At 37.8% G+C, this 21957-nt stretch overlaps 1 protein-coding gene across 3 annotated transcripts in view; it reads left to right on the top strand.

The window, feature by feature from the left end:
* LOC126474156 (mitochondrial thiamine pyrophosphate carrier-like) overlaps window positions 1–21957 on the top strand; it is a 72583-nt gene that overhangs the window by 10788 nt on the left and 39838 nt on the right. For 2 of the 3 annotated variants that reach the window (XM_050101612.1, XM_050101614.1), the window contains exons 2-5: window positions 10962–11103; window positions 12534–12689; window positions 12826–13002; window positions 21004–21163. In XM_050101612.1, the coding sequence (XP_049957569.1) occupies window positions 10975–11103; window positions 12534–12689; window positions 12826–13002; window positions 21004–21163 (622 nt within the window). In that variant the 5' untranslated portion in view covers window positions 10962–10974. Of the gene's footprint in view, window positions 1–618; window positions 658–10961; window positions 11104–12533; window positions 12690–12825; window positions 13003–21003; window positions 21164–21957 lie in introns of those variants that run through there. The other variant, XM_050101613.1, reaches the window with a different exon arrangement.

Raw genomic sequence — 21957 nt, 5'->3', positions numbered from 1 at the left:
TCTGCCCACCACCACAATAGACCAAAACGTCTGTTACTTTCTAGATAGCCTTCATAGATTCTATGCTCAGAAGCAAACCAACCGAGAAAAATATAGGACTCCCTCAACTGTGTTAGAATGGGCGACACCATGACCAAAGCAACACCACATAAATGGGAAACGACAGATGATGATCACCATTACTGTAGAACTTTTGAACAAATACTGGACCACATTTTGGTCAAATGTCCAAAAAGATAAGTCGTGGATACCTGGAAAGTCATTGCAGATGCAATACTTGTAGCAATCAATTAGCTGGAGGCTTTGAATATCTAATTATGATATTGATCCAGCTGATACAAAAATGTAACAGCATTATCTCATCTTTTACCAGTTTAATGTATATACTTGTGAACTACAATTCTGTAAGTCACATGTTAAATAAATAAAGTTATCAGGTAGGAGCAGCATCACCAGAAGATTGTTCACTGGTGATGCAGCTGTGAACAGGAAAGTATTGTCACTGGATGATTGTAAGGAATTGCATAAATCAGCGGACAAAACTTCCACTTGATGTAATAAATGGCAGTGTTCTTGAAATGTGGATAACTAACAGAAAGGACCATGTAAGATCTGATTACAAGATTAGTGTGGAACATACTGAGCAGGTCACATCATGTAAGTATTTAAGAAGCGATGCAAAGTGATATCATCACATAAAATCAGGTTAGGGGAGACAAATTGAATACTTGGATTTGTTGGAATGATTCTTCTAAAGTGAGGTTCATCTATAAAATAAATGACATACAAGATGCTAGTATGACTAATTCTAGAATATTGTTGTAGTTTTTGGATTTCTTACCAAGTAGGCATGACAGCAGACACCGTACAAATTCAGAGACACACTGCTATGTTTGTAACAGATTGGCATAGCTGATACTAATGTATAATAGAAAAGCTGGGGTAAATATAAATGGAAGTGTTTGGAGGAAAGACGACATAGTTATCATAAAACCTTGTGTAAATTTAGAGAACCTGTATGAAAAAATGACTATACAATCATTGTACTGCCACCAACACATATCTTGTGTAGGTATTATGGGAAAAAGATACAAGAGATTAGGGCTTAATATGTGAATGGTATAGGGGAAAAAAATGATATCTGTACAATGTTCTTTCTGCCATGCACTGTGCAGGATGGAGACATAGGTTTATTTATTTATTCATACATTCATCCATCCATCCATCCAGCCAGCCAAGGAACATCTTACAATAATATAAGATTTATCATCATAATACTGCAAAAATAAATAGCTGAAAAGACACACATACACACAGAATATACACTGTTTGACAATTGCTAAGGAACAGAGACACTGTTGGACAAGAACAATCACAGGCTATGATGGACAACATGAAACACAGTACATGTATAATAGACATAGAGTGGTATATTTATTATGAAACATGGTACATATTTCACCACACGGTTATAGCAGGATAACAGACATAAATAACCTCCATATTTGAAACAGGTCAGTCTCCCAACATAAAGGTCAATATCAAACTCTCAGCAAGCAATAGACTCTCCGCAGCACTAACACACATTTTATATCTATTGTTCATGCTGGCTACAAAACTGTTGAGGAAGCCTCTGGGCATATTGTCCTATTCCTATGCCAAGGCAGTTTTTGGTTCCTGCATGGTTTGGGGAGGGGGGTGTTCAGTGAGTAATACGTTTGATAAAAGCATCCCAGGTGTAATCATAGGTTTAGGTCTGGGCAGTATGCAGGCCATTCCATACTTTCAATATCTTCACTTTACAGTGTGTCCGAAACCCCAGTGGTCCTGGATCGGTGGACATTGTCATCCATAAACAAAAAGTCAAGATCTACCATACCCATAAACAGATGTACATGATCCAGAATAATCCCCCTGCAATACCACTGTGCTCTGTAATGGTACTTCACACGAAGATATGCGGTGGTGTTTGCCCATTGTGCATAATGCCTGCCCACACATGGAAATTCTGTGGTGTGCAACAGTGAAATGGGATTTGTTGGAGAACATCACAGTGGACCACTATTGCTGACACCAACCATAATGCTACCTACACCGACAAACTCTTTCTTGGCAATGGCATGGTTGAAGTGGGACGCATTTAACAGGTTTCTGAGCAAGCAAACCAGCCTGATTTAACCACTTTTAAATAGTTCTGGCACAGATATGGTAGTGGTTGTGAAGTCTTTAGCAATCAGCCTAGGAGTGAGATGTCTATTCCTTTTCGCCACTAGGGCTATGCAGTGATCCTCTTGCGGTGTGGTGATCCATCTTTGACAACCAGCATGCTTTCTCATTGCTTTTACACCTTTAGCAGCCTTTTTTTAAATTGCAAGATGACACTTTTGGTCATGCCCATTACTGTGACCACAGTAGTGACACTTTGACCAACTTGGAGGCATCCAACTGCTCGTCCACAATCATAAGCACACAAATGATTTCCTGCAGACATGTGGCTGTACCATACAGTTTGTCGTACTAATTGGTTCCACAACAACCTTTGTCAAACACCACACTGCATGAATTGTCGAATGCATACAGAATGATCGTGCACAGGTTTCGCTACAGTTAACATATACTGCTCAATATATTTGCTTTTGCTATCATTGGTCAGGTGTTCCACAGCAATTATTGATCTTTCTGTAGCAACTAGCAGTTGTTTCTTAGCAAGTGACAGTTATTTCATAGCAGCTGTTGACCATTGTATAAGAATTCTTTAAGAGGATGAGACAGGTGGTTGGACATGGCCTTACTGAAGGAACCATCCTGGCATTTGCCTGAACTGACAGAGGGAAACAATAAAAAATCTGTATCAGAATGGTCCACCCTCCTGAATATGAGAAAAGCATCTTAGCAAATGCATTGCCTCATTTGACTGGTCCTTGTCAACTGTTCAATGTACTTTGATATAAACATAGTTTCACTCTTCATCACTACACACATCAAGTACTCCTCCCACTGATGAAGATGTACAGCAAGAGGTTCTTGGAAGTACTCTGCACATAAATCTAATGACTTGTACATTTTTGATCCTGCTGAATTGCTTCAGAAGATGATTCCATAATGTGTAACCCAAACTGGCAGACTCTGAGATACTGATATCTCCTGTACTAGAAATTATCCTGATTTCTGATACTGCTGAGCTCATCCTTTCCAAGATTTTTAAGTTGTGATATTCCACACTAAACCTGCTATCTATTTGAATGCCTAAGAACTTTGAATGATATACACTCTATATCTCCTGACATTTATGTGTCATAAGCCCTAGTAGGGTTTTGTGATTGGAATGGAACAGGATATCCTCGATTTTGCTGAGGCCTACTGCTAGTGAATATTGTGTGAATCACTTTAGAATATCTGAAGCAACTGGATAACATTAGTTTTTATGGAGATGGATATTTTGTAGTCAATCGCAGTGCTCTCATATCTTTGGCAAACATTGGTAAGTTGTTTGCTTTGCTGAAGGACAAAGGCAGATAGATCATTTATGTATGAGGTGGTATCTAAATGTTCCAAAATTGTTTTCATGAAATATTTTGTCTTACCTAGCTCTAATTTTGCACCATCGTTTTCAAACCAGTACTCTTGGGAGTGAATGCACTGGTCACAATATTTATGACACTTTTAAAATGCACCCTAGAAGTTTTTTTCTAGCATGTTTAATACCCTCTGTGTCTAAACTTGAATCTCTTCCACATTATCATATCATCATCCCTTAAACTGTGTTTTCATTGTGGGAAAGAGGAGGAACTCACACGGAGCTAAGTCTGGTGAGTACAGTGGATGGGGAACAACTGTCATTTTGTATTTAGTCGAAAATTCCTGCATAATGAAGGCTGCATACAGTTGTGTATTACCATGGTAAGGTACCCAATCATTAGTTCATCACTTCTTTATGTGTTTTTCCTCATGTACTCCCTTAAAAATCTTATAGCATCATAACAGGACTCAGGCTACCTAACCAAGGGGGGGGGGGGGGGCCTTATTCAATGCTTCTGACAGAATATGTTCACATTACTTACTCACATGGCACTGATGAGGTCTTGGATGGTTTGTCTATGATCTTGCAGAATCAGACCCTCTGTTTCTGAGCATTTTCTGGTGTGATGGGAGTCTGGCTGGATGTAGCAGTTGTCATCAGTCTGCGTTCTAGTTTTTGAAACACTTCGTACAGACATGCTGCCTTTTCATGTCATCCAACACAAAACCCACTTACTCATAGTAATATGACAATGAAGATATTCTCAGCAACTAACCAAACCACTTATTACATAGCTACTTGTCATACTGGTTCAAGAAGGATGCACTGGGATACGCCCAGTGGTAGTTCTGTGTACTCATAACCATTTGCACACAAAATTCAAATTTTGGGAACTTTTAGATATCACCTTGTGTATGAGGTCTGTTCAAAAAATTCCATAACTTTGTGCTCAAATTTTTCTGTGCTTACCTTTTACTTATTATGCATGGTCACCTTCGAAATACTCTCCTCCACAATTGATACACCACTCCCAACACTGTTTCCACTTCTGGAAGCAGTCTTGGTATGCCCTTTGCTGGATCATGTGAAGTGCTGTCTACAAATTTTTTTTCATCTCACCTATCATTGCAAATCTTCATCCTGTCAATGGGGTTTTCAGCTTTGGAAATAAAAAAAAAAGTCCTCAGGAAGCAGGTCTGCAGAGTACAGAGGATGAGGCAGCACAGTGATTTCGCTTTTTGTGCAGCAGTCACACACCAACAGGGATGAATGTGCAGGTGCATTATTGTGATGCAAGAGCTATGAATTGTCTCAGCACATTTCGGGCCATTTCCTCCTCACATTTTCTCACAGGTCAGTTAACAGTCTGTCCCCATGGCACAAATTCATGATGAAATAATCTTGACTCATGAGCCGTGGGACGAACTTGGCAGCAATACAATGCATCCTAACATGCTGTGTATGGATTTCATGACACCAACCAACTGAAATGCAATCTCTCAGACAGCCAGTCTTCAATTGGCACACACAGTTGCATAGACATTTCTGAAATGAATATCATTGATAGATGGCAAAGGTCACCCTGAATGAAGGTCATCTTTAACTTCCAACTGGCCATTCATAACACCAAATACGGCTTAAGCACTCATCACTGTAATCTTTCTGCATCATTTGGTGTGTGTCTGTAAAGGTTTTCTTGAGTTTCACGCAAAATTTAATGCAGATGCATTGCTCCTTTAACTCTGCCCTCTCAAAATTCACAAACTATGTGTCACAACTTTCTACTCAATACAACATTGAACAATAACTAAGAGAGATACAACAATGAAACTTCTGGCAGTTACACATTAAATACAGGCATGTGTGTGGATGCAAACCACATTTTCCTCCAAGACATTGTTGGTGGGAAATTACAAATGTTCCAGAATTTTTTGAGCAGCCCTAGTTTGAAAAATAGTAGGGAACCAAGGGCACATCCTTATCAGATTCCATAACATATTGTTTTTCTGTCAGAATCTACCTCTCTCTCGATTTTTTGTTTATATTTAACTACTTTTTGCTGTCTACACAGTAGGTAATACAACCAATTACCACTTGTCCTCTGATTTCATAGTGAGTTGCCTGCTTCCTGAAGACATATTATGTGCTTGCACAATCAAAAGCTTTTGACATGCCACAGAATATACCAGCCAACAATGTCTTCTTGTATAGGCATTTCTGAACATCATTTGTGAATGAACATATGGCTTTGGTTGTAGAAACACCTTTTTGAAATCCAAATTGGTCTTTACTAAGAATGTTGAATCTGTCAAGCTGCTTCACAATCCCAGCGTGTGGTAATTTTTCAAGGACTTTAGATAATTCCGTCAAAAGGAAGACAGGATGATAATTTGTTACATCTGTAGCATCACTGTTTTTGTGAACCAGTATGGTATCACATTTGCAAATTTCAGTATGCAGGGGAAACAACTTGAGTCACAGAGGTGTGCCATATATAGAACAGAATTTTGCTTAATTGATTACAATACAGTTTTAGAGTGCAGTGAAAATATTATTGTCTACACATATTGATCTTTTACTGTTATGGTGGCTGTATGCACTGCGTGTATCTGTTAAAATGGACCAAGAAAATGTTCTTCCAGTAATGTGTTGGCCTTTTTATTTAAAGAGCCATTTGCACCTTACTTACTTAACATTTAAAAATGCTCATTGAAGACTTCTGCCGCTATCTTTTTTTCTCATACAATGTTATTTTCAACATTTAAAGAATGTCTTGGGTAATATTTGAATGGGTGTCACCAGTCTCATTCCTTATTATCTCCCAGGTAGTTTTCTACTTTTTATTTTGAGCTTCAATACAAACTTTTTTGTTGTCCTGTCATCAGTTGACTTGAAGAAATGACATCATTTAGGCTTCAATTTTACTACACCAAAGTTAAAGTAAGGTGCACTTTTTACAGCTGAGAAACTAACATTGAAACTATATTGTGCCACTGACACAGCTTCAAGTAACTGAACTCTGTGAATAACCTCACTTAAACAAGGATCAGACTTTCTAAGTGTGCTTGGCAGAACTTCCTGGTTAGGAGCTAAATGGACAATGACTTCCTGAATTAAAGATTCTGCATAAGGTGTACTATACTATGAACACAGAAAACTGCCGTTGGTTGGCCAATCAGGATTTCTACAGCTGGTTCACTTTCTTCCGACATTGGTTGAAACCTAGTCTAACAATCACTACATGCATTTTCATCATGAAATCAATAGACAGCAGATTACACAAGATGTTAAACAACAAGTTACTAGCTTCTATGAGCAAGCCAGCTTGTAAATGTGACAGACAGTCTTGCGAAGTTCTGTTGAACACATTTTCGGAAAAATGTCTTGAGCAGCTATGTCAACAGCCCACATGCAATGGAAATCTTTTAGACCTTGTAGCTACAAAAGGGCTTGACCTAATCAACAGCATCAGTTTAGAGACAGATAAATGACCATGATTTCATCATAGTGATTTTGATTACTGAAGTTAATAAGTCAGTCAAGAAGGCCAGAAGAGCATTTGTGCTAGAAAGAGCAGGTAGATAGTTGTTGGCATCCCACTGGGACAATGAATTGACATCATTTAGTTCCAGTATGATGAACATAGAGGAATTAAAGGTAAAGTTTAAATGGATTCTAAATCTTACTCTGGAGAAGCATGTTCCAAAACATGGATTAAGGACGGAAAAGAGCCATTGTGGATTAATAATGAAATTAGAGAAATACTGAGGAAGCAGAGACTAGTGCACTCTCTGTTCAAAAGAGAACACACAAATGATAACAGGTGAAAATTAATAGAAATGTATGTGTCTGTAACAAAATTGATGCACAAAGCCTGCAACAACTACCACCATCATACTTTAGCAAAAGATCTTGCCTGAAACTTGAGAAAATTCTGGTCCTACGTAAAATCATAAAGTAGATCTAAGGCTTTTATTCAGTCACTTGTTGGCCAGTTTGGCATGGCAGTAAAAGATAGCAAAAGTAAAGCCAGAGTTTTAATTTCCGCATTTAAGAATGTGTTCATGCAGAAGAATCATACAAACATACCATTGTTTGACCGTCACATGCATTCCCATATGGAGGACATAGTAATAAGCATCACTGGAGTAGAGAAACAACTGAAAGAGATAAAAACATATGTCACCTGGTCCTGATGGATTCCCAGTTCGGTTTTATGAAGAGTATAGTACAGCACTGAACCCTTACTTAGCTCACATTTATTGCCCAGCGCAAAGTCCCATGTGAATGGAAAAAGTGCGGATGACTCCTGTATATAAGAAGGATAAAAGGATGGACCTGCATAATTGCTGACCAATATCTTTAACATCAGTATTGCTGCAGAATCATTGAACTTATTCTCAGTCTGAATGTTATAAATTTCCTTGAGAGGGAAGAGCTTCTGTCCCCAAATCAGCACATTTTCAGAGCATCACTCCTGCAAAACTCAACTTGCCCTTTTCTTACATGATATCCTGTGAACAGCAACAGGTGATTCCATATTCCTGGATTTCTGTAAAGAATTTGACAAGGTGCCACACTGCCTACTGCCAACAAAGGTACAAGCATCAGGATTAGTTTCCTAGGTATTTAAGTGGCTCAAAGACTTATAAGTAACAGAACCCAGTACGTGATCCTCGACGGCGAGTGTTCCTCAGAGATAAGGGTATTGTCAGAAGTGGCCCAGGAAGTGTGATAGGACCACTGTTATTTTCTACATACATAAATGATCTGGAGGACAGCATAAGCAGCAGTCTGTTGATGCTGTGGTGTATGAGAAGGTGGTGTCATTGAGTGACTGTAGGATGATATAAGATGACTTAGACAAAATTTGTGGTTGGTGTGATGAATGGCAGCTAGCTCTAAAGGTAAAAAATGTGAGTTAATGCAGATGAGTAGGGAAAACAAACCCATGATGTTTGAGTACATTATTAGTAGTGTGCTGCTTGACACTGTCACTTTGATTAAATATCCATGCATAATGTTGCAAAGCAATATAAAATGAAATGAGAATGTAAGGATTGTAGCAAGGAAGGCGAATGTTTGACTTTGGTTTATTGGGAGAATTTTAAGAAAGTGTGGTTCATCTGTGAAGGAGACTGCATACAGGCCACTAGTGTGACCCATTGTTGAGTGCTACTCACGTGTTTGGAATCTGCATCATGTCAGATTAAAGGAAGACATCAATGTGGTTTGGAGGCGAGCTGCTGGATTTATTACCAGTAGATTTGAACGACATGCAAGTATGGTTTGAGAACTCAAATGGGAATCCCTGGAGGAAAGACAACACACTTTTTAAGGAGTAATATTGAGAAAATTTAGGGATACTGCATTTGAGGTTGACTGCAAAAAGATTTACTGCTGCAAACATAATTTTCACCTAAGGACCATGAAGATAACATTAGAAAGATTAGCGCTTTTATGGAGGTGTGTAGAGACTTGCTTTTCCCTCATTCTATTTGAGAGTGGAACAGTAAAGGAAATGACTAGTGGTGATGCAGGGAGCCTCCACCATGCACTGTACAGTGGCTTGTGGAGTGTGTATGTAGATGGAGATGTAGAGTAGAAGGTGACCGTTAGCAAGGTAAACTGAACATGAGTGAGATATTTCTAGCTTTGTTAAACATTTGAAATCATTGGAGATATGTATTCCAAGTTACAAATGCCAGAAATGTAAGTACTGACAATGCCGATGTAGTGATGTTGATCTGTTGGCTGAACATTCATTCATTTTTCTGTGTACTTGAGTGGGATGTTCTTTCTGTAGTAACGTGCGGCATCATTTAGTGCTGCTGCAGTTCAATAAACTTAGCGTTCACGATGCACTAATAACTTGCAGGGTTCGAGTTCCTTGTTTTCGATTTTAAACTGTAGCCTGACTGATATTAGGAAGATCACTGCAGTGAACCATGTAGCATGTGAAAACAAAGATCAACATTAAGTCAATGGCTGGAAACACTGTAGAGAGTAAATATTGTAATCACAAGCAACATGAGCCTATATCATTATCAATGAGAAAAATCAGAATGACACTCAGAAGGAGTTCCAAAATCAAAGTCCAGGCCCAGAGAGGAAGGTAACAGCAGTATTTGCAAATCTGCATACTCGTGCTTTAGCAACAGGATATGAACTGCTGATCCAGTCGTTGGGCTGGGTATTTATTTGCTGTAGCAGTCCAATGGGGTCGTATGTGACTTGTTTGCCATGAGAACTGGTGTCATGCCCACTGCCGGCAGAACTATATGCTAGACAGATGCTCATTGCCACTACTCTTAAAGTCAATTTCTATATCATTAGAATGTTGGAAATATACAAAAATTATTGATGTGTGCAAACAAATCTTAATTTACATTGTAGACATTGTTGACATAGGTGATATAAAATTTTAGAATGTTTAGAGGATTTTTCTATGTGACAGAAGTATCACCAGTGCACCATTTCTCCTCTAGAGTTCCACAAGGGTTTTGATGCTATTGATGTTCAGTGATTGTGCTCATAGTGGCATGTGATGAATATTGCTTTAGAGATGGTGCTGAAAATGTTACCCACTTACATTATGTACAACTGGCATCTGCTTGCCAATGATTTTTTAAAATGCTAAAACAACCAAGTGTTACATGAATAATGGTTGCAGCTCAGTCAAACGAGCAACCAGTTATTCTTAAGTGTCCATTGGCATCTTGTACACCAAATACTTCATCTGCCCATACAAAAATAAATCCATAGGAGTGAGTTTAGCTGATGCCTTCCAATACAACATAACAGAGAAAATATTGACTGAATGGTACCAGTGCTATGGCCATTACATTCTCATGACCTCACTTCTATAGTATTCTTTTTGTGGAGGAAGGTGAACTGTTTAATGTACAAGACACCAATACACACTCCAGAATAGCTGGTTACCTGTCTGATGGGAGCTACAGTCATTATTTGTGAAACGTCTGGTTGTTTTGAGCAGTCAGTTGTGCATATGTGTAAATAGACAATATTCTCAGCAACAACTCTAAATATTCATCAAATGACAGTTTGAACACTATCTATGAACATCAGTAGTATTGAAACCTTCATGGACTCCTAGCAGGGGAAACAGTGTGCCAGAGAAAATTTTGTTGCATGAAAAGTATTTTTTGCATCTCCTCCAGACATTCTAAAATTTTGTATACATCTCTTTTTTTCCATGGCAAACTGGCTTACTTCCATCACTTTGATTCCATAAATTTTATATTGGTTCATATCGTGGAGTAACTCATCAAGTTAAGCTACAAGTCTAAAAATGTTTTATGAATTATTTTTATTTATAATGTGAATCAAAGAACACATGGCAGAGGCTTGTTCAAAGAATGGGGATTATAAATTGCTTCTTGCCAGTAGAGATTTAAATATTTTTTTCTGTCTCTTACAGATGCTACCCTGCAATGGTTGGCTTTGATCCGTCATCAAAATCAAAATTGGATAGTGTTGAATACAGTATTGCAGGCGCTGGCAGTGGAGCAATAACTAGATTTTTATGCCAGCCATTGGATGTCTTGAAAATAAGATTTCAGGTACCTTTCATTTAAAAACTTTAAAATAAATATCTCAACATGAAATCTAACCTATTAGTATTTAAATAATTGTTACCAAATTAAATTACAGCAGTATACATTTAAATGCACTCATAAGATGTTTAGAAACTGCAGTTCTGCTTCAGAATTAAATGTTCCTGTAACAGTTCTGTGTCCATTGTGAAATATTTGCCAGAATTCAAGTATGTGTGATCCCTATCAAGCTGAGATCACAAGAGGTATCAAATGTAGTATATTTAGCTTAGTTAATTATGTTCTGTGTCTCATTTGTATGATATACTGTACTGAATTGAATGAGTGAGTTTTCGCATGTACAAAACTGAGGGGAAAGGGGGGGGGGGGGGGAGGGATAACAGTGAATAATAGCAACACCATAATGAGGCAGTCTGCAGTGAAAGATACCACACAATCCAGCTGCAGACTGAATGTGTTGAAAGACCCAGCACAGTAATATGTATGTAAAAAGTAATGATACAATTAGCAAAAATAAGACTTTTCCTACAGTCTTGCATCAGAACTTCGTAACTCAGAACCCACTATTTTCATCATTATGAAATGTCAGTCAGCCACATGAAACAATGTGGCTATTGTTAGTAGAATCTTCAGTTTTAGCATCTGTCACTTTATGGAGTTTCTTTAGTATTCCCAGTTATCAGATATGCTTATAGCAGTTTTTTTCTGGGGATTTCTGAGAGACTGTGAATACCGGTACTATATCTTTGAATATTCATCTCAGACAAGCCATTGCTGATAAAGGTATTGGTGTTTAACTGGACTTGACAAATTACCTGCATATAAGTGTTCAGGAACCTTTGCAGCAATGCATTTCTTTAAAGGGAGTCCATCTTCTGAATGTGATTGTCTAATCTTTAAGCTTGTAATTTTATGCATTTCTTTAAAGGGAGCCCATCTCCTGAATGTGATTGTCTAATCTTTAAGTTTGTAATTTTATGACAATAAATGAAATACACAAATTCATTTGCATATGATGTTGCTCATTTTTCTCATTACTTTCTTAATGTTTCTTGGTGTATGAAACATGTCATTTAGCTTAGCACTATCTTCTATTTTGTAATACTTTGGTAAAAGGCAGTCTAGGTTCTGATGTTCAGTATTGCTCTCCTGTGAATGTATTTTTAATTTTTAATTTCATGTCTTTTCATTGAAACAAAACTCACATGAAACAACTAAAGATTGCAAACCGAATGCTTAAAACTTGGTGTTATAGTCATAAACCCCACTGCAAAAATTTTTGTTTTTTTATAATTATGAACATGCAGTGTTACTATTGTAGTTTCAAATAATGCTACAGATACAATAAATGATTTACTCTGATAGCTACTGAATTTATACTTAGACTAAAAATCACTTTGGTTTCAAATTGAGTGTACAACATATAATATTTGCAGCTCCAAGTAGAACCAATATCCAAGAAGTATGCAGGCTCAAAATACAAGAGTGTACTACAAGCTGTTAAGTGTATTGCCCAAGAAGAAGGCATTTCAGCTCTGTGGAAAGGACATATACCAGCACAGTGCCTTTCTGTTGTGTATGGTGTTGCTCAGGTATATTATATTACACAATTTCACAAGAAGAAATAAAAGTGATATATTTTCCAGAAAGCTCTTCATTTGAAATAATATGAAGGGGTAAATATTTTCTTTGCTGAAATAGACTGTTAAATGAAATTGTTTGTTACAGTTTATATCATTTGAAACATTGACAAGTCAGTGTTGGAAATATTTTCCAACAGTATACAGTGAGCACAGAGCCATACTGCATTTTTCCTGTGGTGCAGCATCGGGATGCTTTGCTACATTAGTATCATTTCCTTTTGATGTTGTTCGGACGCGTCTTGTTGCTCAAGGAGAGCCTAAGGTAACCAAATGTTCCAAATTTTTGTTTTCCTGTACAGGAACTTTAATTTCTAATGTTTTACTGTGCAAACATGTTTTGTTTTCAAAAATTCAGATTCACTGTCTGAATATAGAAAGAAAATGCAGTATTTGGGCTTTATTTAAACAGTGTTGTAAAAACCAATACTGTCTACCATGAAGTTTTTTTATAGAGGGTTCCATATTCTCACAAGAGATAGTAATGGTCAAAACAAGTAAAAATAGTCTAACAAATATGTGTACAGAAACAAACATTTTCTGACATTTGGGACCTTTTACTTAGGTTGAGAACAGTCAGTACTACAAGCTGTTAAGTGTATTGCCCAAGAAGAAGTGTAAGCTGCTCAGCTGTTGCTCAATTTCTTATTACTTTTGTTTGCCTCTGTACTTAATCCTCTGACTGTGATGCTGCTCCCTCATACAGTATTTACAAGTGTCTCCTGCATCAGCCATTTTGCGTATGTCATTTTAAAGTTGTACTGGCATCAGAACAAGATTAGTGACATTGTGAAGTGTGAACACCATAATGACTGAAATGAAATTCTATTATTGAATATGTGAAATGGCAGAGGTTATATCCCATTATGGTTTAGCCAAAGTACTTTATTGACAGATATAGGAAAGATATCCTCCTTGTCAAATTTAGTCTGTGGGGTGGGAGGAATATATGTTTACCAGGATTTTCCAGTGGATTATGCAGGACAATTCACAACAAGGGTAATGGATTGCAGTTGAGCTCACACAGTCCACAAGCCAGATTTGTAGAGGTGAGTGTTAATAAGAGTAGGCAATGATAATGAAATAAATACGTGAAGAAGGCATAAATAACTGTCTTACATGGTCATTCCTGCACAAGTAGCTACTTTATCCCTAGCTCTTACAGTGTGTGCAAGTTCTTAGACCACAGACCACCATGCCCAATTACAGTTCTGCCAACAGATTCTAAGAGGGAGCTCTGAAGACCACAGTTTGCACCTAGCACTATTTAAGCATTCACATTTAGTGGAATAATAAATTACCACAATAATCGTGTGTGGACAGATACAATTCCTTGAGGATGATCGAACAGAATCATCAAGTCACTTTAGCATCAATGTGTGTTGGCAGGAATTTTTGGTGACAGATGTGGAGCAGCATATATTTTATAATTAACAGATACTTTTCCTCACCAGTTCTGCTCAAAAATTTATCAGACAATTGGAGAACATTATTCTTCCTGAAAAAAAATTTAACTGCTTTATGCATGATGGTGCAACAACTCATTTTCTATGCCTTTTACTGCAATATTTTACACAAATATTTAATGAGCGACAGATCAGTTGAGTAGGTACAGAAACTTGGTCTCTCCATCCACCTGACTTTAACCCATTAGATCTCTGGTTATGGGGACATTTAAAGCCACTGGTGTATTCCACACTCATTGACAACATGCATACATCATGGGACATTTGTTCTACAGGTGTAAACAGATCCAAGGACAGTCAAGTGTCTACATGAGTTCATCGTTCTTTGTGAAGGAGAATGTGTAAGGATAATTGGTAATCAGATTCAACACCTCATGTAGAATTGATATACAGGTGGCTATCGAAGGACAGAATATCCTATACAAGTATTTGTTTCTGGACTTCACTTAATACTACTTTTTCTATTTTTATCAGACTATCTTCTGTAAGAATATAGGATACTTTCCTTTAAACATCCTGTATATGACACTTTAAAATGAAAGAAATGATGCACCATGAAGGTATTATCCAAATTGGATGGAAATTGGTAGGTGTGATGTATATGCAGAGACAAAGGTCTATAATTTCAGAAAAAATGGATGATTTTATGAAGAGAAAGATTCACAAATTGAACGAGTCAATAATGTGTTGTTCCTTCTCTGGCCCTTATGCATACAGTTATTCGACTTGGCACTAGTCAATAGAGTTATTGAATGCTCTCCTGAGGGATTTGATGCCAAATTCTGTCCAACTGACATGTTAAATCATCAAAATCTCCAGCTGGTTGTAGGGCTCTGCCCGGCTCAACAGCCAGAAATAATGGTCTGGGATGCCATTTCTTTCAATAACAGGACTCCTTTGGTTGTCAAGGCAAGCCATTCTAGGCTTAAATTTTAGCAAGATAATGCCCTCCTGCACACAGTAAGAGTTTCTACTATTTGTCTTTGTGGTTGCCAAACGCTAACTTTGCCAGCAAGGTCGCCAGATCTCTCCCAAATTGAGAAAGTTTGGATCATTATTGGTAGGGCCCTGTCATTATGTCAGGATTATGATGATGTAATGTGCCAATTGGACAAAATCTGGCCTGATGTATCTCAGACAACATCCAAAAATACTATGAGTCAATTACAAGTCAAGTAACTGCTTACGTTAGGCCCAGAGGTGGACCAACACATTATTGACTTGCTCAATTTGTGAAACTCTTTCTCTTGAATAAATCATTCAACATTTCTGAAACTGTAATCATTTGTTTGTCTGTACACCGACATCATGTCTATTGATTTCCATCCCATTTGGATAATTCATTAATGGTGCACAGATTTTTTGCCCTTAGGGTGTATTTGAATTTTTCGTTGTGTTTTATTTTAATATCTTTGCTAGTTGTGTGTTTTTCATTTTCTCTGAGAGCAGCAGCTACAATTATAGTTTGTAATAAGAAGGCTTACTTTTGCCTCACAGATGTGGAATGATATGACCAACAATACACTACAAAATGTCATACAATTTTCAAGTTTACACATATTATGCCTCTTAATCCTCCTTGTAATTACAATAAAATACAAATAGGAAAAAATCATGTATTTAAAGCAGCAGCAGACCAGTGTGAATATTAAATCGACATGTTGTAATTTTCAGACCCAAAAGTTTATCATTCAGGTAATGAATGAATGATATATGGATGGGCTATGGAGATGAGAACTCTTCTTCCAGCACCTCTCTGTTAGGTCCCATAAAATTCTTAGCCTTAATCTCTGGCAGCCCGCTTATTTAACTTGTTTCTACTCTCATTTCAGTACCATTGTCTAATCTAGCTCATCTCACCTGATTCATACTTCTCTTTCAATTTAATCATATTTTTAATCTCTGTATATACATCTCACTATCCTTTTGTGGCCCTTTCTTGTACTCGAGATCTTGTTCCATCCTTCATAATGTATTTTTAGCTCTCCCTCTTTATCCATCTCATCCCCTCCCATCTGCTTTCTTTTGTACAACATGTGGCTGTGGATGTTGCCCCTTATGTCACTGTCTTATCCACTCTTCTGCTGGTCATGTCCTTACATTGAGCTTCATATCTCTCTACCTCATGACTGATTGAGCTGTCCCAGGCAATGTGACACTGAACTTTGGAGTTAGTCTAGCAGTACTATCGGATTATAAGCTGAAGTTTCATAGTCATTATTCAAATTTTGAAGCCAGCTAAAAATTATTATTTGTAGGTTATCTGAATGGAGCAAGCCAATGTACATCACTGAGAGTTAAAAGCATCATATGGTAACGCAGAATTCAAATTGATCTGTAGTAAAGGTTACTAAACTTTGGGTGTTGGATCAGTTGTTCCCAGGTACAATATTTGTCAGTAACTGACGTCCAGTTTGTTTTTAATGTTCTGTTTATTACTTGGAAAGAGTACCAAACTTTGAAGACACTGTTCAGTTACACTTGCCATAATTATCGCAAATTATACATTACATGATCTAAATACTCGTGTACCCTCGATGACCTTATGACACAGTGGTTTACACCTCACCTGGGCCTCAACACTGACATTGGACCACTGACGACTGAAAACATGTTGCCTGGTCGGACGAGTCTCATTTCAAATTGTACAGAGTGGATGAACGTGTGTATGTATTGAGACAATCTCGTGACTCAATGGGTCCTGCATGTCAGCAAGGGACTGTTCAAGCTGGTGGTGGCTCTGTAATGCTGTGGGGCATGTGCCATTGGAGTGATGCATCTAGATACACTTCTGACAAGTGACACATACATAAGCATCCTGTCTGATCACCTGCATCCATTCATGTTCATTGTGCATTCTGACAGACTTGGGCAATTCCAGCAGGACAATGCAATGTCCCACACATTCAGAATTGCTACAGAGTGGCTCCAGGAGCACTCTTCTGAGTTTAAACACTTCTGGTGGCCACCAAACTCCTGAGACATGAACATTATTGAGCATATCTGGGATGCTTGCAATGTGCTACTCAGAAGAGAGCTCCACGCCCTCATACAGAATTCATGATGTCAATTCCCTCCAGCTCTACTTCATGCATTAGTCAAGTCCATACCACACCATGTTGTGGCACTTCTGGATGCCCCCAAGGTCTCTACACAATATTAGGCAGCTCTACCAGTTTCTTTGGCCCTTAAGTGTAGTACCATTTATACAGGATCAATTTATGCTGTAGAATATTATCCATGTAACATTTTTGAGATAAAAAATAATAAAACTCATTTTCAGGAGCTGATGATAAGGCAATCTTTTTAAAAGTGTTCTGTGGGAATAAATTTGCATCGAAAATAATGAATCAAGAGCCAAAATTATGCCTACATGATTGCAAAGTAATTGTAAATTTCATACCCAAGTGAAAACAGAAGTGAACATATTAGCTGTTCTCTACAGCGTACATGTCTAACGGATCAGTTAATCATCAATTCTGGTACTGTTAATTGCATAATTCAGTCTCTTGGTGTGCCACATATCAGACTGGATTTCAAATCCCTATCTAACACTCTGGCTTTAGCTTTTATATGGTTTACATGGTTACATTTAAAGGGAATTCTTGAATGTTTCCTTAATGAAGACCACAATTAGTTTCCTTTCTCATACTTCTCTAGTATGACCTCATGCTCTATCTATAGTGCCAATAATATATAATAAATGGTACACTAAACTAACATTTGTTCCTTTCTTTTCCTTCCCATACCTCTTCTGTGTTTACACCACATTTCAGGCAGTTACTCACTCCTTCATCGTAAAATGGGTCAAGTGAGGGGATAAGTATACTGTTGCAGAACACAAGTTTAATATATGAGCCAGTCTTACATGTGGTGTTACATGGTTATTGACTAAACTGCTATTTTACGCAACACCATATTGTAACAAGCATTTTCTGTCATGGTATTAAATGCTTGTAGTCTGTGAACAGAAAAGATGACACTTTCCAAAAACTGCTCCTTCATTCTAATGATGTTGGTCAGTTGGTATTTATGGACTGGAGTAACTTACTACATAGACTTAAAACCACCTGTGTTACACAACATGAGAAAGAAAATTATATGTCATTGGAGAGTCTTCATCTTGTCTTCTGTCTTCTTCTTCTTCTTCTTCTTCTTCTTCTTCTTCTCTTTTCCACGCCAATCCAGTATAGTAACTTATTATGCATTTCCACAATTGTGTTATAACAACAGAGGATGCCATTAACTTATTTGTCTATGTTAGTTTCAATGTAACCATTGTGCAATAGCTGGTAGCTTCTTAAAACATTTTCTGCCTGTAAGCTCCAGTTTTTCTTGAACATTGCAGTCACTTTATGATTTGATTTCTGAAATGATTGGCATGTTCTGGAAAACCTCCACCTTTCTGACAGAAAATTTTTAAGAAGCTACCAGCTATTCAAAAGCTCTGAAACTCTAATTGAATGGGAATTTAAAGGCCCAAACTTTGTCAGAATGTTAATAAATTTTGGAAATATTATTAAAAAAACCAGCAATCTGTACAAAATTTTTGTATTTATCTTTTTAAAAAAGGCCTTCATTACATTAAATATTTATTAAAATCATAACCAGTTTCAACTGATTACGGTCATCTGTAGACCAGTCTCTGAAATACAGATAATATTACAACTTAGAAGGACACACAAACAACAAAAGTTAAAAACTTAGATAATTAAAACAAGATTAATGAGAGGATGTGTACTCTAAGGTAGTGAGCACAGGTGTCAGGCAGAGCACAAATGGTATGTGCAAAAACTCAAATGTCGACTGTTAAATAGCGTGAATACTTCTGGGTTGGATAGGAAAAGCTCCAACCAATGCAACTATTTTAGCTACATACTATCATTTTTTGACATAGTCACTGTATTCACTACAAATTCCTGTCAACAATGAACAAGAGCCCATATGTCGCACTCATAAAAACCTGAACCTACTGAGGCTAGCCACTATCTTACAGCTTTGATGACACTAAATTATGTCTGTATAGTGGATATGGTAGGACAGTACAGCCAAACTTGGCAACAAGTTCCATGGTTGCAACACTATTATGGGGCCTGGCATAATATGTTGCAAATGGAAGTTTGTCTTCTCATGGCTGACTATGTATATTTGGACTTTGAGGCTACTAAGTGTCTTCTTGTAGTGTTCTGAATTGACAGTTCCTTTTGGCTCCACCACAATTGCCTGTCCCAGAACACTGTGCACATCATGTTACTTCAGATGGCTGTATTTTGAACTACTTATTTTTTGGAGGATTTGCATGTCACTGCTCCAGAAAGATTATCTGAATTTTGGCTCCTCTCCAGTATTGGTATACAAAAAATTGTCACTTCAGACTGGTCCATCTGATCCCAATAATTTACCTTTCAATAATATTTTGGTCTTGTGCAAGCATCTGTAGCACCAATCTTGCACACGCTTTTTCACAACCAAGGTTGCATAACACGTTATTCAACCTTGATTGTGGTGTGACCTCTGACATTCAGCTTTACACAGTTCCTTGATAATAATCTGCTGATCATCATGAATGAGTTGATCATGATGTTGATCAATGTGAAGAATATCAGGTGACAAGATTGACCAGGCGTGGCTTGTTGTACTCATTCTTTTTAAATGCAGTATCCACTGCCTCACATTACTCCTGTCTTCTATATTGTCCAAATAAACATTTATCAAGGATCAATGGATTTCATTTGGCACAATTTGTTTAGCAGTGAGGAATACAATGACACATCATCATTTTATATGCATCTCGGTGCCAAACACCAGTTTTGTCACAGGACTACAAAACCGACAGGTCTTTAGTACTGCAACACCAATATCATCTGGCTAAGACAACCAAAGAAAAAAATTAAATGGCAGTAGTTTCTGAATGCCCCTCATTTTGAGTTGGTTGTTAAGCACTTTTCTGGATAAAATGTGGACCTGCCAGTACTGCCAATGTTGTTGTTGTGGTCTTCAGTCCAGAGACTGGTTTGATGCAGCTCTCCATGCTACTCTATCCTGCACAAGCTGCTTCATCTCTGAGTGACTACTGCAACCTACTTCCTTCTGAATCTGCTTAGTGTATTCATCTTTTGGTCTCTCTCTATGATTTTTACCCTTCACGCTTCCCTCCAGTACTAAATTGGTGATCCCTTGATGCCTCCAAACACATCCTACCAACCAATCTCTTCTTCTGGTCAAGCTGTGCCGCAAATTCCTCTTCTCCCCAATTCTATTCAGTATCTTGTATGTTATGTGATCTACCCACCTACTCTTCAGCATTCTCCTGTACCACCACATTTCAAAAGCTCCCATTCTCTTCTTGTCTAAACCATTTATTGTCCATGTTTCACTTCCATACATATCTAAACTCCATACAAATACTTTCAGAAAAGACTTCCTGACACTTAAATCTATACTTGATGTTAACAAATTTCTCTTCTTCAGAAATGATTTCCTTGCCATAGCCAGTCTAAATACTGATACTGCCTTAGTCAGTTTTATGATTTGCCACTTTTTAATTTTCATCAGTTTCTTTATGGTTAATAGGATGAACCACTTTTTTGTTGTAGTGATGCTGTGGAGTGTTTAAATAACACTTTGAGAGCTACTAGCACCATTTTAAACATGGGAGAAAACGTAACTATCATTTTTCATTTTTCTGTCTCCAGACATGTTGGTAATTTACATAGCATGTCATTAACTTGCACTATTAATAAGGTATTTCATGTGTTTCATGTTAGTTGGAAATAATATTAATTTTTTCTATGTTACAGGTGTACAGAGGCATCACGCATGCTTTCTCAGTTATTTATTCAAAACATGGAACATTAACGTTTTTCAGGGGTCTAAGTCCAACTTTAATCCAGATAGCACCTCAGACTGGTGCACAATTTGGATTTTATCAGGCTTTCACAAATTTGTGGGTGAACATTGGTAAATACTGAAAATTATTTGTACACTTGATACCTATTCTCTTCTTTCACTACTGTGTGCTCAGTTTACACTAGCAATCAATAAGCACAGGCTTCCAAGTTCCATTCTGGAATACCATACATTATTATTTTGTTGCAACATTTTCTGTTTAGGAGGAACATTTATTGTACATCAACTTTCCTGTATGGACTCCTGAAGGCAGTTGCATCAGTACATTACAAATGTCCATCAAGCACGTCTGCATGACAGTGTTTGCTTATGTGTTCCATAAAGGGGCAGACACCTTCTGTACTGCCACGCATTATAAAGGGTTGCTGCATATAACAATGAATAAGTTGTACTGCCCTGAATTATAGTTACTGCAGTCTGGAGAAGAGGAATTCTCAAGGTCTGCTGCTTCTCACAGCAAAGCATCCGGGAAGAAAACTAAGCCTCATTTACTTCTGATGATAGTGTGGGTGTTTGGGTCCTTATCATTATAAATAACAACCCGTTGATCCACTTGTTAAAACAATGAGCACATTTATTGTCACACTTCAGATATACGTCATTACACATCGAAAGTATCACATAGACAGAACATAATGGCCGCGTTGGCCCAAAGAGTTTTTGTGCACCTGAGATGTTATGGCACGTCAGTGTTGCCACAGAGCCGCCCCTGCCCCCCCCCCCCCCCCCCCCCCCCCCCCACCCCACTGCCGTGTGGAGCTCGAGGCTCTGGCTGTTGTTGGGGGAGGTGCAGGTGTTGCGCCGTCTTCGTCCGGAAGGGAATGGGCGGGGCGGGGCCAGGGTTC

Source organism: Schistocerca serialis, chromosome 4 (genome assembly GCF_023864345.2).
Source record: "Schistocerca serialis cubense isolate TAMUIC-IGC-003099 chromosome 4, iqSchSeri2.2, whole genome shotgun sequence".
NCBI lineage: Eukaryota > Metazoa > Arthropoda > Insecta > Orthoptera > Acrididae > Schistocerca > Schistocerca serialis.
Note: the sequence above shows the minus strand (reverse complement) of the source record. Positions and strands in the feature narration are given on the sequence as shown.